The sequence below is a fragment of the Numida meleagris genome, chromosome 1 (genome assembly GCF_002078875.1).
Source record: "Numida meleagris isolate 19003 breed g44 Domestic line chromosome 1, NumMel1.0, whole genome shotgun sequence".
NCBI classification, from domain to species: Eukaryota; Metazoa; Chordata; class Aves; order Galliformes; family Numididae; genus Numida; species Numida meleagris.
The window spans coordinates 29,256,673-29,271,954 of NC_034409.1; the positions used below are offsets into that span (position 1 = coordinate 29,256,673).

At 38.5% G+C, this 15,282-nt stretch overlaps 1 protein-coding gene across 2 annotated transcripts in view; it reads left to right on the forward strand.

The window, feature by feature from the left end:
• The window catches only part of CNTN1 (contactin 1), a 75,853-nt gene that overhangs the window by 51,529 nt on the left and 9,042 nt on the right, over window positions 1-15,282 (forward strand). For both annotated transcript variants that reach the window (XM_021384954.1, XM_021384955.1), the window contains 3 exons: window positions 3,753-3,939; window positions 5,221-5,333; window positions 6,461-6,617. In XM_021384954.1, the coding sequence (XP_021240629.1) occupies window positions 3,753-3,939; window positions 5,221-5,333; window positions 6,461-6,617 (457 nt within the window). The remainder of the gene's footprint in view (window positions 1-3,752; window positions 3,940-5,220; window positions 5,334-6,460; window positions 6,618-15,282) is intronic.

Genomic DNA, 15,282 nt, shown 5'->3' on the forward strand with positions numbered 1-15,282 from the left:
GAGCTCAGCATTTGGTCTTGTTGAACTTCATGCCACTGACCTCAGCCCAGTGATCCAGCCTGTCCAGATCTCTCTGTAGGGCCTTCCTACCCCCAGGCAGATCGGCACTTCCTGCCAACTTGGTGTCACCTGCAAACTAATGAGGGTGCCCTCAATGCCCTTGTCTAGGTCATCAATAAAGATATTGAACAGAACAGGCTCCAGTACCAACACCTGGGGAACACCACTTGTGACCAGTTGCCAGCTGGATTTAAATCCATTCACCACCACTCTCTGGGCCTGGCCCTCCAGCCAGTTCTTTACTCAGCAAAGAGTGTACCTGTCCAGGCCACAGACTGCCAGCTTCTCCAGGAGAATACTATGGGAGACAGTGTCTAAGGCTTTGCTGAAGTCAAGGCAGACTACGGCAACAGCTTTTCCTGCATCCACCAGCCAGGTAACTCAATCATAGAAGATCAGGTTGGTCCATAACCTTTCCTGGCATTGAGGTTAGGCTGACGGACCTGCGTTCATCAGGAAAAAAATAGGATGCAAGGAAAAAATCAATAGAATTGCAGTGGGAAAGAAGCATGGAGGACTGCTGGGATGGAAAGAGGATAACCACGGTTCTGAAGAAAGGCAGGATACACTGGCAATGGATAGAGAGTTCTGTTACACAGAATACACATGTAAGGGATGTGGCCTTATTTTGTCAGCTGGAGTGTGATGGTTCATCCAGTGATTCCTAGCAAATTATTAGTTTCACAAATCCAGCATGAACAGAATGCTTGAATATGTACAATAAGCAGTGGTATTCAAATCTTGAGTTTCTTCTCTTTTTTCGTTCTCTTTCCCTGAAGTAATCTTCAAATTATCATGACTGGGAAGAAAAGTTAGTATCTGATGCATTAATAAGCAGACAAATAGGCATAAATTACTGCCCCGTGGAGCTCAATAGCATGTTCATTCTGAGATCTTTTTCTCTAGAACAATAATCAGTTTAATTCTAGCAGAGAGGAGAGCAACAAAGGGTAAGCCAGTAGCAGCAAAAAGAAAGTCCTATGCTCCTGAAGATCAGAAGTGCTATGCTCATCATTCCTGTAGGAGTTGTTTGTACGGGGCATAAAAAGAGAAGGCTCTTCTGGCTGTAGACTACCTTTCTGAAGTTGCAGTACGAGTTGTGGAGGAAAGAGCACAGATCGGGTCAAACTACTTTATAAAATTAAATTGAATATGTCTAGAAGGTTCTGTCTGTATATGCATAAAGAAATTTTCCAGTGTTTATTTTTTAATTAGTGCTTAGCTGTAACACGTGTTGGCAAAGTCCCTCATTCACCAAAACACCTTCTCAGTTTCACATTGGTCTTTATTGTTACCTGACAGTGGCATAACTGACCTAAATGCTAGAGTTTAAGAGGTGAGAGTATTCTGAGTTATGTACCTGGAGGTATTTCACATGTGACATGATGTTTTTCACACTAGGAGGAGTCAGATTTTCTTGACTCTAATGCATACTGTCAGAATGACTACCATCACAGTGATGAGTGTGAGCTGATACTTTTTGGCGTTACAGTGGAGTGTCCTCAGCTCACACTTAAAGGAGAGATAAAGTAAGAAAACTATCCCCATCCATACAGAGAATTTAAGATCTATGAGTTCTTGCAAATCCTGCTAAAAGCCACAGCTCTTCAGTGCATGCAGTACCACAGACACTATATAATTCCCTTTGCTTCTATGAAACAGATGTTTATTTTATGAAAAACATTTATCTCTATTCATTGCCATTGTCCCTCTTACTGAAATATGTCATTAGCATTTTCTCTTATTGTGAATAAAATGTCTCTTTTCTGTCCCTCCTATGTAAAACTTCCATGAATACAAAAGATGTTGTTTCATGACACTAACAGAAATCTTCAGATGTATTTCAGAATATTGAAGTTTGAAGAAAAAGAAGGAAAAAGTAGTATAGTGTTGTTTTTTTTTTCCCCTAATTTTGAACATGGGCAACTGTGCTAATTCATAATGGCTAAGGTATTCCCTTCCCACCGATCACTGTGTGACCCCTTTTATGGTTTTGGCTTAATTCCTTCAACAGCCTCTAGAGTTGAAGTTAAATATTCTCCTCTGTCCTCTGAGGATCCACAGACTACAATGGATGGTAAATGCAGAGCACTGGGAAAAACAGACTGAGATTCATATCCATACTCTGAAATGAAAAAAGAGAGCAAAGTGGGAAAATGTGGATCCTTGTAGCAATGGGACACAACATTCTGGATACCACTTCCAGGGAGGCAAGCGAGTGAGAGGGAAATTCCTAAGTATTTCAAAAGACTTTTAAAATATTTACATAATATGTGAGAAGAGAAACGTAGGAATAAAGAAGACAGTACTTTTTCTTAGCTCTCAAGGGAGTCATCTTATTTTAAATCTTTATTTTCCAAGAGTAGCTACAACAATCCAACTATATAGATATGACTCACACTCTAGGAGTAGTGAAATCCACATTTCAGCCAAGAGCAATAGTATTTGGGATTTAGGTTTAGTTTAATTTTTAAATTTTATTATTTTTACCTGAAATGTAATATGCTGTCAGTGTAATTTACGTTTTCATTCATTGTTCTCACTTGTCTTGTTTGATGCTGTACATTACTTATTATATTATGCCTGTAATATTACTGTAGTGTAAGTGAACAGTAGGATTGTAGAAAGTTTTGCAAGTCTGAGGTATTAGAAGGCTTCCATCAGTTGGCTAATATTTAACAAAAGCTTCTCATATAAGGTGCTTGCCATCTTTATGTAAAGCAGATAACTGGCAATAGAACACACTAAAAATGAATGAATAAGTCTTCAGGGATCACTTAAAATCTACAATAAAGCTGCCCCTAGTCCTGTTGTAACTAATACATTTTGACCACTTTACAGATATCCCTTTGCTAATCCCCTTCCTAATCATAAAAAGAAACAAAAAAAATGTCATAGTTATGCATGTAGGACTGTGTTCAAGGATGTGAACGAGGTAATATGGTCTAGTTCATTTTTACTAAGAAATGTGTAATGAATTAAAGTAAAATGAAATAATTTCATGGAAAAAATCTGACAGATTTTCTACATACAGTTAATAAACTTTGTATTTTAAGATAGGTTTACATTGATGCTTTCCCCATATTTTAAGCATTTAAAGGTTCTTTGAGCATTTAAAGGTTCTACACTGACAAATGTCATATTATACTGTGAAATCACACTGAATTTAGCCAGAGAACTTCAGAAAATGTTTATGTATGAACGTCTAGATACGCACAAACAACGACTGAATTTTTCTCTTTTCTCTAGATAGAAGTACAAAGGGAACAGATTTATTAGAAAATTTACACACAGTATCATGAAATCAGTAGCAGAGTGTAGTCTACCCTCTAGTGTAGGAAAACAATATTAAAGTTCAGAGTAAAACACTCAGCATCAAAACAGCAAGAAAATAGCCTCATTTGGCCAAAGGCATTATCCATTTCCCAGACTTTTAATGACTAAGCTGAGAACAAATTATCAATTCTGAGAAAAATTGTCATAATATAATCTGACTTAGTTTCTGTTTCTTTTCATCTATATACAACTTGGTTAAAATAATGACCTGGAGAAAGAGTTCCATGCTATTGCTGTTAAATGTCTTTTAGCTCACTTAACATCCAGAGCATGTTGTATCAAACTGTATACATCATTTTTTATAAACTTTCTTTATAACAAAGTATTTTAAACTTAATTATTCAATTTGCTTACAGATTCGTTACTGGGCTGCTCATGATAAAGAAGCAGCTGCACAGAGGGTACAAGTAAGCAATCAAGAATATTCAACCAAACTGGAAAATTTGAAGCCTAATACACGCTACCACATAGATGTTTCTGCCTTCAATAGTGCAGGTTATGGACCTCCCAGTAGAACCATTGATATTATTACCAGGAAAGCACGTAAGTAAATTGAGCGTTGGGTTATTTATAATGTTCTGTACTTCATTATTGCATATTGTATCATGTCTGTTATTTCTTCAGGCTTAGCTTCTCACTTGTGAATCTGGCATTCTCCCTTTCTATAGTGTTGATTCTTTGTATGAAAAATTCAACTAAGGCTCTCCTTCCTCCCTTTTGTTTCTGCGTATCTTACCAAAGCCAGTAAGGAGATGCAGGTTTTACACTTATATGTTAATTAAGGATGGAAAGGACTCAGAAGGCCCTACCTCCTGCTCAAAGCAAGGTCAGCTGCAAGCTCAGACCAGGATGCTCAGGGTTGGGTCAGGTAGGGGTGGAGTTCCTCTCTGCAAACCCTGTTCCACTGCCTAACTTTTACTTAGCATCTAGTCTGAGCCTCTTGTAGTCAAATGTGTGTCTTTTGTCACTCGCCCCTCCTGCTATGCACCGCTTTAGAGAACCTGACTCCATTTTGCTGATAAATACACACAGGCTGCTCATAAGTCCCTCCAAAGAAAGCAGCCTCTTCTTGAGAATGAACAAGCCTGTCTCTCTCACCTTCCTTTCAAAGGGCAGGTACTCCAGCTCCCTACAAGGTCAGTGGCCCTGCATTAAGCTCACTGCACATTATCAGTGTCTTTCTTGTACCGGGGGACCCAAAGCTGGGCATGATATTCCAAGTCTCCCTGAACATTCTTAGCGATGTTCAATTAAGAAATGTATCTTGTGTATTTAATACACACTTATGTGCACTAAAAATGTGTACAACTAGCTTGAGGATTTCTGTCAGTAAATAGTGTACTGGGCAACTTGGACCTGCAGGCTTGTGTTGAATGAGAATATATTTTATACACTTATTGTGTGAAATATGATTAGTGGCTTTTGAAACAAGGTGCTCTGATCACTGCTGCGTTAAATGCTTTAGAATTGCCTTTAAATGGTTAATTAAGTATTAAATTTCAATGAATAAATATGACTTAAGCCACATTTCTGGGAGGTTCTGAACATATTTGCATGCCAGCAAACACACATGGTCAACAACATAGTAAAGTGTAATTTTGGCCACTTCCATTCTGACAGTACAGAAAGGCAAACCCACAAAGCAGCGACTGCGCAAGCCATACAAAAATTGCCTGGCCAAAGCTGCAGCACTTAGTTCAAGGAAGGAATATATGAAGATCAGATATAATTTCCCTGTTTACGTTTTTACGTATCCATTAAAATGCCATTGAAGGTTTATGAAATCTCATTTCTTTGCACATTAATACATACGTTGCTTTTCAGCTCCAAGCCAACGTCCAAGAATCATCAGTTCTGTAAGATCTGGTTCAAGGTACATCATCACCTGGGATCATGTGAAGGCAATGTCAAATGAGTCCGCAGTTGAAGGATACAAAGTATGACCTATGAAAATAATTTTTATCTGCGTGTATCCTACATGGGCTGCATTTTATAAACAGGAATGCATTTTGGTACCTAATTGAGCTTAAACATAATTGCATGCTAAAGATGAAGGTATGATGCTCAGAGAACGCAAACATCTAGTACACGCAGGGCAAAGCTGATGGGCTTAGTCAATATGATGAGAAAACATTGTGAGCAGTGAGCTGTATTATGGTAACATTTAGATCTGCTCTGACTGTAGCAACCTGATTATCGATATGATTAAATTTAGTCTATTGGCTAAACTGAATATTTCAAAAAACGTTACACTTTAATAGTTTCTTCTTTTACTATCTGCATTGTTCCAGCTGTCTCTCCCATCTCAATGGGAGCCACAGTTGCTGGAACACAAGTTCCTTAAAGTCAGGGAAGGCAGAGGAAATGAAGTGTCACCTACCCTCAACAGATGCAATCACTATGTAGCTAGAGCAAGTGTGTATACTAACCATAGAGCACGTAGAAAGCTTCAAAAATTAATTTCTGTTTAAGTTTGCTGCTTACTTGGCAGTAAGAAAATTAATATCATGTTCAACATGTACAATTTTTCCTTGAGGAGTTGAATTAATTCCTGGGAATTGGTGTGAATATTTTCCAGAGATGATTCAAGAAAGAGTGGAGATCTTTTCCAAAGGTCCCACAAGACATATATTGTCATATCTGCAACAGTTTAACAGCACTGGAAGTTATTAATAAAATTAATAACTGTTTGATTTATGAAAATGGTAATAAATTTTATGTCAGAAAACCCAGCGGAGACGTGAGATTCTTATTTGATGTTCTTTGCAACCCTCCATTCTTATCCTCTATTATTCAAGCACTTATTCTGAATGTAGAAAATTGAAATTATTTTTCAAAAGGTGGTGTAAATTATAGGACAGAGAAAGCAATGAAGAAACATCTTATCTAGGTTCACCCTAGATAAAAAGGTAAAAGTGGTGCCTGCAACTAAGTTTTGAGATATATATACACGCATAAACAAACTACTTTTTGTTTTGTTTCACTCACTGTACATATATATATGTAACTGTGTTTTTGTGGAAATGTGGCATTTTAATAACAGTGTTTACTCTGACTTTCCTAGGTGCTATATAGACCAGATGGACAACATGAAGGCAAGTTGTTTTCAACTGGAAAACACACAATAGAGGTCCCAGTCCCCAGTGATGGTGAATATGTTGTTGAGGTCCGAGCACACAGTGAAGGTGGAGATGGGGAAGTAGCTCAAATTAAAATTTCAGGTGAGCAGATAATTTCTTCCTTCCCTCCAACACTCCTTGGAAATCTTGGAGTAAACATTTTCCTCTTGTGCTCCCTCCAGAGATGTCCGCACCATTCCTGTCCAAAACTGGAGAGGTAGCTAGCTCTTCAGTAATGACTGCACTGATAGTTAAGTTTTATCTTGAAGTCTTCCTGAAGACAGATAATGCATACAAGACACTTGAGCAGCAGCCCAACTCAGTCCTAGAATCACTGTCAGTCTTCCAGATAACACTGTTTCTACTGGTGCCGCCAGTTATGCAGCCACTTTTAGTAGTGTACTGCAAGCATAACGACACAGTGCATGCCTAGGGCTCAAGAAGTCAACTTGCAATAATCCTGTAGTTCCTAGTGTCTGGTACCCCTGCATCTCATTCCTGTGTTAACTGCCACAACAAGAAGAAAGGCAACTGTGAAAAAAAGTGGTCCAAAATGGTCCACAAACCAATTGCTAGGAGACTTCCACTTCTCAGGGTAGAGGAGAAGCTGTATCACATGCAGATGAAAAAGCAATGAGAAATGCAAAATGTTCAGAGTGGTTTGGATGATTGGTAAAGAGAGTGGCCAGGCTGATTCAACTTGTGCTTATTGTTGACTCTAAATACGAGGTCAGACATGGTCTGTACATCCCTTCCCTACTAGTTTTGCAATTTAAGTAGTGTCTCAGCACACTTTGTATAAGGCAGAAAATATAATGATATCAAGGACTCAGTGTTTTTGCAAGATTATGATTTAAACATGTGCTGTATTTTTTTTTCTTTAATTAAAAAATGAACTTTGGGGATAGTAAGATTTAAACACAACAATATTGTTATAACACTGTTAACGCAACCATTATTGCATCTTTTAAAAAAGCAATGCCTGTGCTGTATTGTGAGTGTACTTTAGGAAAATCCACCCATTCTGAGAAGAATGGATCTCTGACCTGCTGTTTTTCAATAATATATACAGTTTACATCACATCATCTGATGTGAACTCACGGGTATCAACAGTCTTGTTTCGATGAAGCATCTACTCCAGTCTTGGTCAAATGGAATCTAGAGGTGGAGAATCCTGAGAGTTGGTTCCAGTCATTAATCACTTTCACTGATGACAATTCTTTTTCCCTATTTTTTATCTGGTTTTGAGGTCCACTGATTGCTTTCATTTATAGCTTATGTCTAGATTAAAGAATCTTTTTATATCTCTTATTTTCTCCCCTTTAAGATAGGTATATACAAGGGCTGCTCTGAAAGTAATGACTCCTAGTTCATTATGTTGGCCCACAAAGTTAGAGGCAGACAGTGATGGTACGGCATTAGAGGCTGAACCTTCCCACCAATATTCCATTACACGTTGTTGCCGTGTGACAGATGGCAGCAGAGGGGCAGTCTGACACAATGGCATCTAATGTGGAAGTGCAGATGAAGCAAAGGTGTGCCACTGAATTCCTCCATGCAGAAAAAATGACAGCTGTTGATATTCATTGACACTTGTTGAATGTTTCTGGAGACCGAACAGGGGATGTGAGCGCAGTGAGGTGGTGGGTGGTGCGTTTTGGCGGTGGTGACAGCAACAGTGGGTCACCTCTGCGGGTACTGATTTTAATGAGCTCGGCACGCCCATTCTTGTTCATTCTTGGTGAAAATCCCAACGTAATTAAAGTGACTATGTTGAAAATGAGTGTTTTGTATCTGAGAATTTGCTCTATCAAATTGCGTTACTTAGCTCTTTATATCTCATGGAAATAAATAGGAGGCATTACTTTTGGAACAACCTATATATATCAATCAAGTGAGCGATCAAATGCTAAACAGAATCAATGCCTTGACTTTCTCAGTGATATCCCTTTCTTCAGATCTTAAAGAATTTTGACAGCTCTTCACTTCTCCAACTTCTAAGAATTCCCTCAGGACTGTAAACGCTATAACTATATGCACTGCTGTCTGAGGAGATGATCTTGCCTCCATACATTTACTATTCTCAGCATTATTTATGAAAGGCTTTCATTAGTCATTTATTTCACTGCACTGGATTATAAAATGGTGTTCAGCTTGTTTTCCAACCCCACCCTTACATCCTTCCCAGAGTCCTAGCTTTCCAGGATACAGTGTCCCCTCCTTATTTGTGTAGCATTTCCTTAGTGTGTAATTTTATATAAGGTTGTGATTATGCACGGTTGGTTTCAATGACCTTAAGTTCCCATGCTATCTGGGATGATGATTTTTCTTGGAAACCTGCAGAGGAGGCTTGGTTTCCTAGAAACAGATGTTCTGGTGGTCAGCTGGCCAGAATGGAACTCACATGTTTAGAGTGATGTAATCAACAGGGAAAGCAAAGCATAAAGCATCTTATTTAATTCAGAGAGGACCGTTGCCTTTAGGCATCTGATTCCAGAATTTCCAAACTAAATTAATTTCTTGTATAAGTGAGTGGGGAGAATTAAACAACAAGCACAGGGACTGAAAATAGCCTGAATACTGACCAACATGGAACACATCCTAAGCAAACTGGAAGGAGGCACAGAAGAGAAAGGAATGTCTAAAAAGCTGTGTTTCTTCCAAATTTATGTCTTCCTGCTATTCAATGGATATCAAATCCAAAGTAGTCTACCTCATACTCCTGAGTTAGGTATCTGTGTTTCCCTTATAAACAGTTGTCATCTAGGATGTAATTCAGATATTTAAACATTCAAAAGCTTAAACAATTCTTTTGTAATTGACATGCCCTAGATTACCGGGGACGTCCACATAATGCTGGCAGGTATGACAGGTTCTACAGGAGACCTTTTATCTTCTCGATCAGCAACTGGAGGCCAGGCAGGACCTTAGAAGCACCATTTCCCCTGCATTTCAGGCATCTGAATTGCACTTTTTTACAAAACAAAACCATTTCATTGATTTGTGTTGCTTATATTGCTGTGCTAGGCCACAGCATAGTCAGTGTGTCATAGATGTGCAATTCTAAGCACCTGCTGAATTGTGTTCAAGAACACCTAGCTCAGGAGCCCTAAATAGCCTTGAGATCTTAACTTATGTATTAAAACTATGGTACATTTTAACAAGCAGAACTTATATTTGAAAATCAAATATAAAAGGAACTAGAACTGTGTGTTATTTCTAGCTTCTTATCTAGGGCACAAAACTTGTTTTTCTCCTCCTTCTCACAGAAAACTCAGGCATAGGCTGAGGAAGGAGGCAAAACATCCTGAAGCACCATTGCCCACTTATAACCAGTCACCTTCATAAGGATGCACTGTTTTAGCTGAGTACAATGTAAAGCAAGTTTACCAAGGAGCCATTGCACACACATTTCTGCTCAGTGAGCATCTTGAAATGCGTGTGCTTGTCATAAAATCATTCACTGCATATACGCTGAGCTGAATTTTGGCATATTGCTATAATCTGTAAACTATCTGTGAACCACTGTATTTTATTGGCCAGTGCCTGTCATACAGTTAGAGGTTGGAGATACTTTTCAAGCCCCCTGTAATAAATTCATGAGCTATGCAATTGAAAAATAATTCGTGAGGTACCACAACTATTTGAAGATTGGCACTACTTGTATGGCCAAAGGAGTCAGTTCCAATGGCTAATAGTAGGCATATCTATTTTCTCCGAAATACATTAAAGGCTGAAAATTGTTTGGGGTTTTTTTTGTCTCTGTTACGCTTTATGGATTGCAATGCTTTTTCTTAATACTAGTATTAATGTAATCAAAGCAATCTTGCAGTCAGTCAGAACTAAAACCATGTGATACTTAGTACTTTTCTCACTTCACTTGTGTAACTGCATTGGCCTCAGTGCAGTTAATTTATGCCAGAGAACGGAAAAATAGAAGTGAGCCCTCAAATTGTAAAATTTCATTCACGAGAGAGGAGGGTAACTTCATGTTTGAGAAAATACTGTGAAAAAAATAAAGATAATACTTTCACCTTCAAATATAAAATAAGGTTAATGCCTCATTTTAAGTTGTAACACAGACAAAGAAGAATTTCCATACTGCATATCCTTACAGCAAGAAAATAAAATTAAACAAAATTATAGCTTTGCTTTCACTGCTTACATATAAATATATATGTGTGCATGTGTATTTATGAATTCTATTTGCCAAGGCCATTTTTTATGATCCTGAAGAAATATTTACTTTGAAGTACGCAACTTTTTCAAAGCAAAGTGCAGAACTTTTATCTGTAGGAGCTCATACAAACATTTTAATTATTTTATCTTTTCATTTTTCTGATTATGATTTAAAGGGGATATGAATATATGTTGCACACATTAGTGTTAAATAAACCAGGTGGTCATTCAGTTTTTATGGAGTACAATCAAACTCTCTTGATCATAATTTGAAAATGTCCCTTGCAAAGATGGTTGCAGTTATAGGAAAAATAACAGGAGAAAACAGATAAAAATCATAAGGGATGCTTATGAAAAGAGGCCTCTAACTGGCCATATGTTACATGGTAGTCTCTGATGCTGATTTTGGAATTCATGAGTTTATGACAAGAATGTAACAAAAAGGTTCTACAAAGCTAGAGCTACACTTCCAAAAGAACTCTTCTCTAGGAGAACTGGGTTCTTTACAATGCGCTTGTCTGTTGTCTCATGGCCTGAAATATAAGTAGAAAATATTCATAGTACTCTCTAACTTGGTGCAAAAATCTGCCTAAAACAACTTGCTTGGTTTTCTCTAACTTCTCTTCTTTGAGAACTAAGGATTGACAATTCCATGCGTTGCAATATATTCAGTGCTAGAGCAAGCATTTTCTTGAAAAGTCAAATTATCCTTAATTTCAATTTCTTCTCTTTTTCTTGTAGGATAGGCTGTGGATATGTTTTCTTCTCTGATTATATTTTTAGAATGCACTATCCTGTGACAATCCTGATGCTGTTTTGGTCATTTACATTCATTTACATGGGAAAGTCTGAATACACAGAAAGTGCAAATGCAACAAAATTCCATTTTTAGCTGTAATGCTCATAACTAAGTGCAATGGTGTTTGACAGGCTGCATAACTTGAAATTAGGTGTGTACAGGGATTTAAAACACAACGGAGTTTGAAGAGAACAATATCACACAAAACAAGAGCAATATAGATTACTCATTATCAGAATAATGCTAATAAGACAGTAGTTGCTACACATCAGAAAATAACAAAAGTGACTTCTGTCTTGTAAAGGGCCTTGTAACTTCTTCTCATGCACTGCTTTCATCTTCAGTCTGAGTTGCTACATGCCTGTCTATGTAAGCTTGGGAATCACCTACAAAATCCCAGATGAGGGTTGCTGCATGGTCACATGAGTGCCTGGGAACCCTGTAAAGCTTTTCAGCATTAGCAAAAAAGAAATGTACCACAACTTGAGACACCGTGTTACATGTCGTAGATTTTGCCAACTGTCACCAAGCTTGCAAGAATGCTGTAACTGCCATAGATACATATTTTTTAAAATTGTAGTTGGATCTCTGGCAATAAAGCTTTTAAAGATAGCAAAAAGATACTCGAGAAAAATACTGAAAAACTATAGAGAAAGTCAAGGGAGGGTACTACAGCTTTGGGATGAATTCTTCTTCAAGAGAAGCAAGGAATCTTCAGCTAGAGTAATGGTGGTTAGTAAAGTAGTCATTAATAGTAGGGAAAAAGTAAACAGAAAAACATTATTTACTTTTCTTTATAGTGTATGGATGAAGGTACTCGGTGAAAGCAGGCAGCAGGTTGAAAGCTATCCAAATAATACTCTTTTACATGGCACAAAATTAAATTGTAGAATTTCCAGTGCCAGGAGACTGAGCAGAGTTATAAATAGAGACTTGATCTATCTCTGCTTTATATAAAACAATACCCTATATCCAGCCCTTGTCTCAGGAACTACTGATTGACAGATGTGGGGAAGAATATGAAACAAAAATTGTATTCTGCAGGCAATTAATTTGTTTTTCTTTCAGTTTCATCTGTTACAGACCACTGTTGGAGTCAGTGTCCTGAATGAGGCAAAGACTTTGGTCTCACTCAGTAAATCTGACCCTGTACTCCCAGCTCTAGGAAAGTGAACTACCAAATGCTTGAATAATATTTAGTTGATGGAGAAAGGATTAGTTCTTTTGAAATCCTTATATACTTTTTTTACTGTTCCCAGTAGTTTGGATGTTATCCACCAATCAATGACTGACTTCTAAAATGTTTAAGCAGACGAAGAAAAATAAATTGTGGCTCACTATTCAGTTAAAAAAACCCTTTTGAAAAATTTGGCAAGCTTTTGCTAGCCACCATCAATTCATCAATGAAGCAAAATGCTTGGTATTTTATTCACTTTAACATTAGAAAAAGATGGAAGAAATCTGAATATTCATTATGCATTTTAACTCACTCTTCTTTAAGTGTAGCAACACAACAAATAGAACATTGCAGAAAAAAAATCACATAGCCCATAGACTGAATGCCAAGATTAGTATTCTGGATTAATAAAGTAATTCCTTTGATGCATAATGATTTAATTTAATACAAATGCATATTCTAATTTCACCTCTTGGTAGGACACTTAACTACTGAACTATATACGGCATTTTTAATTGCTTTGAGAAATCAAAGGTAGGCAAGTGATCTTTAGAGCAGTTTAAAGTAATATTTGGAGGACTCATCTCATTATTTTTTCCCCTTAATAATCAAGACAGGATTGCAAAGGTGATCACAGGGATGAAGGAATGAAGAAGGGAATAGTTTCTAGCTGTGACAATTCTTGCATGTTTTAATTTTTAGTGGTAGCAATAGAACTGCATCATTCAAATTATTTTTAAGTTCAGTGGTTAACAAATTATCTTACTTCTTAGGGGTGCCTTGGAGTGGTGGCATACTCATACCTCTCAGTTCTGTGTACCTAACCTAACCAAACTACTTTTCTTCTCAGTTAGTGAGGAGAATGATTCAGAAGTCCTAGGCTGAACATCTGCTGTAACATACCTTTCCATGAACTTTCACGAGTGGTGTCCCCCAAGGCTCAGTCCTGGGACCGGTGCTCTTCAATGTCTTTATCAATGACATAGACGATGGAATCGAGTGCACCCTCAGCAAGTTTGCAGATGACACCAAGCTGAGCGGTGCAGTCGATACACTGGAAGGGAAGCCATCCAGAGGGACCTGGACAGGCTGGACAAGTGGGCCCATGAGAACCTAATGAGGTTCAACAAGGCCAAGTGCAGGCTGCTGCACTTGGGCCAGGGCAATCCCAGGTATTTATACAAACTGGGGGAAGAAGTACTTGAAAGCAGCCCTGCGGAGAGGGACTTGGGGGTCCTGGTGGACGAGAAGCTGGACATGAGCCAGCAGTGTGCACTGGCAGTCCAGAAGGCCAACTATGTTCTGGGCTGCATTAAAAGAGGAGTGGTCAGCAGGGAGAGGGAGGTGGTGGTCCCCCTCTACTCGGCTCTTGTGAGGCCCCATCTGGAGTACTGCGTCCAGGCCTGGGGCCCCCAGCACAAGAAGGACGTGGAGCTCTTCGAACAAGTGCAGAGGAGGGCGACCAAGATGATCAGAGGGCTGGAGCACCTCTCCTATGAGAAAAGGTTGAGGGAACTGGGCTTGATTAGTTTGGAGAAGAGAAGGCTCCAGGGAGACCTCACTGTGGCCTTCCAATACTTGAAGGGAGCGTATAAACAGGAGGGGGATCGATTGTTTGTGAGGGTAGATAGCGATAGGACAAGGGGGAATGGTTTTAAGCTGAGACAGGGGAGATGTAGGTTAGATATTAGGAGGAAGTTTTTCACTGAGAGGGTGGTGACGCACTGGAACAGGTTGCCCAAGGAGGTTGTGGATGCCCCATCCCTGGAGGCGTTCAAGGCCAGACTGGACGTGGCTCTGGGCAGCCTGGTCTAGTGGTTGGCGGCCCTGCACTTAGCAGGGGGGTTGAGACTTGATGATCTTTGATGTCCTTTTCAATCCAGGCCATTCTATGATTCTATGATTCTATGAAACGTCTCTCACTTGTAACAGAACAAAAACCAGTGATTCTCTGACAAAAGCCAGTTGTGATTTTCTGGTTACTTCAGTTACTGCAAGTGTAAAGCATAGATAAAATCACATATTTGCTGAGTCAAACTTACCTTTTAAGTTGCAGTGACTATATGGGAAATATTGGTGTATGTTTGCCTTCTTTTCGTAGATGTATTAATAGTACATCTTGTTACACACTGAAATGCTCCATGCCCTTTTCAGAATACTTGAAGGACTTAAATGTCAGAATGTTCTTGCCTTTAAATGTTAATGCCATATATTTTACTTTCACCATATTCTAAAGCCTGTTCATAGAAGCAGTAGGTGGAGAGGTGAAGATAGATTTGTCCTAGAAATAAGCATTATGAGAGTAATACCAAGGTACCTGTTTGTCTTCTGTTCCTGTTCAACAGTTATATTGATCCAGTGGGGAAGGGAAGGAGGAATGCTGATACTGTCAAAGTAGGAAATTTCAAAGGGATCTTTCATATAAGTTCAAGTGAGTTACTCAGAGTATCAAATAAGTTCAAGTGAGTTACTCAGAGTATCAAATTTGGTGGTTGTGGCTTTTATTGATAGAGATGCTGAAGTAAGAACTTTATCATTTGATAAATTCTGACAGAAGGTCAATTATAAAATTTTTTCTCCAGAAGAGAAGCATGGAAATTTGCTTGACCCA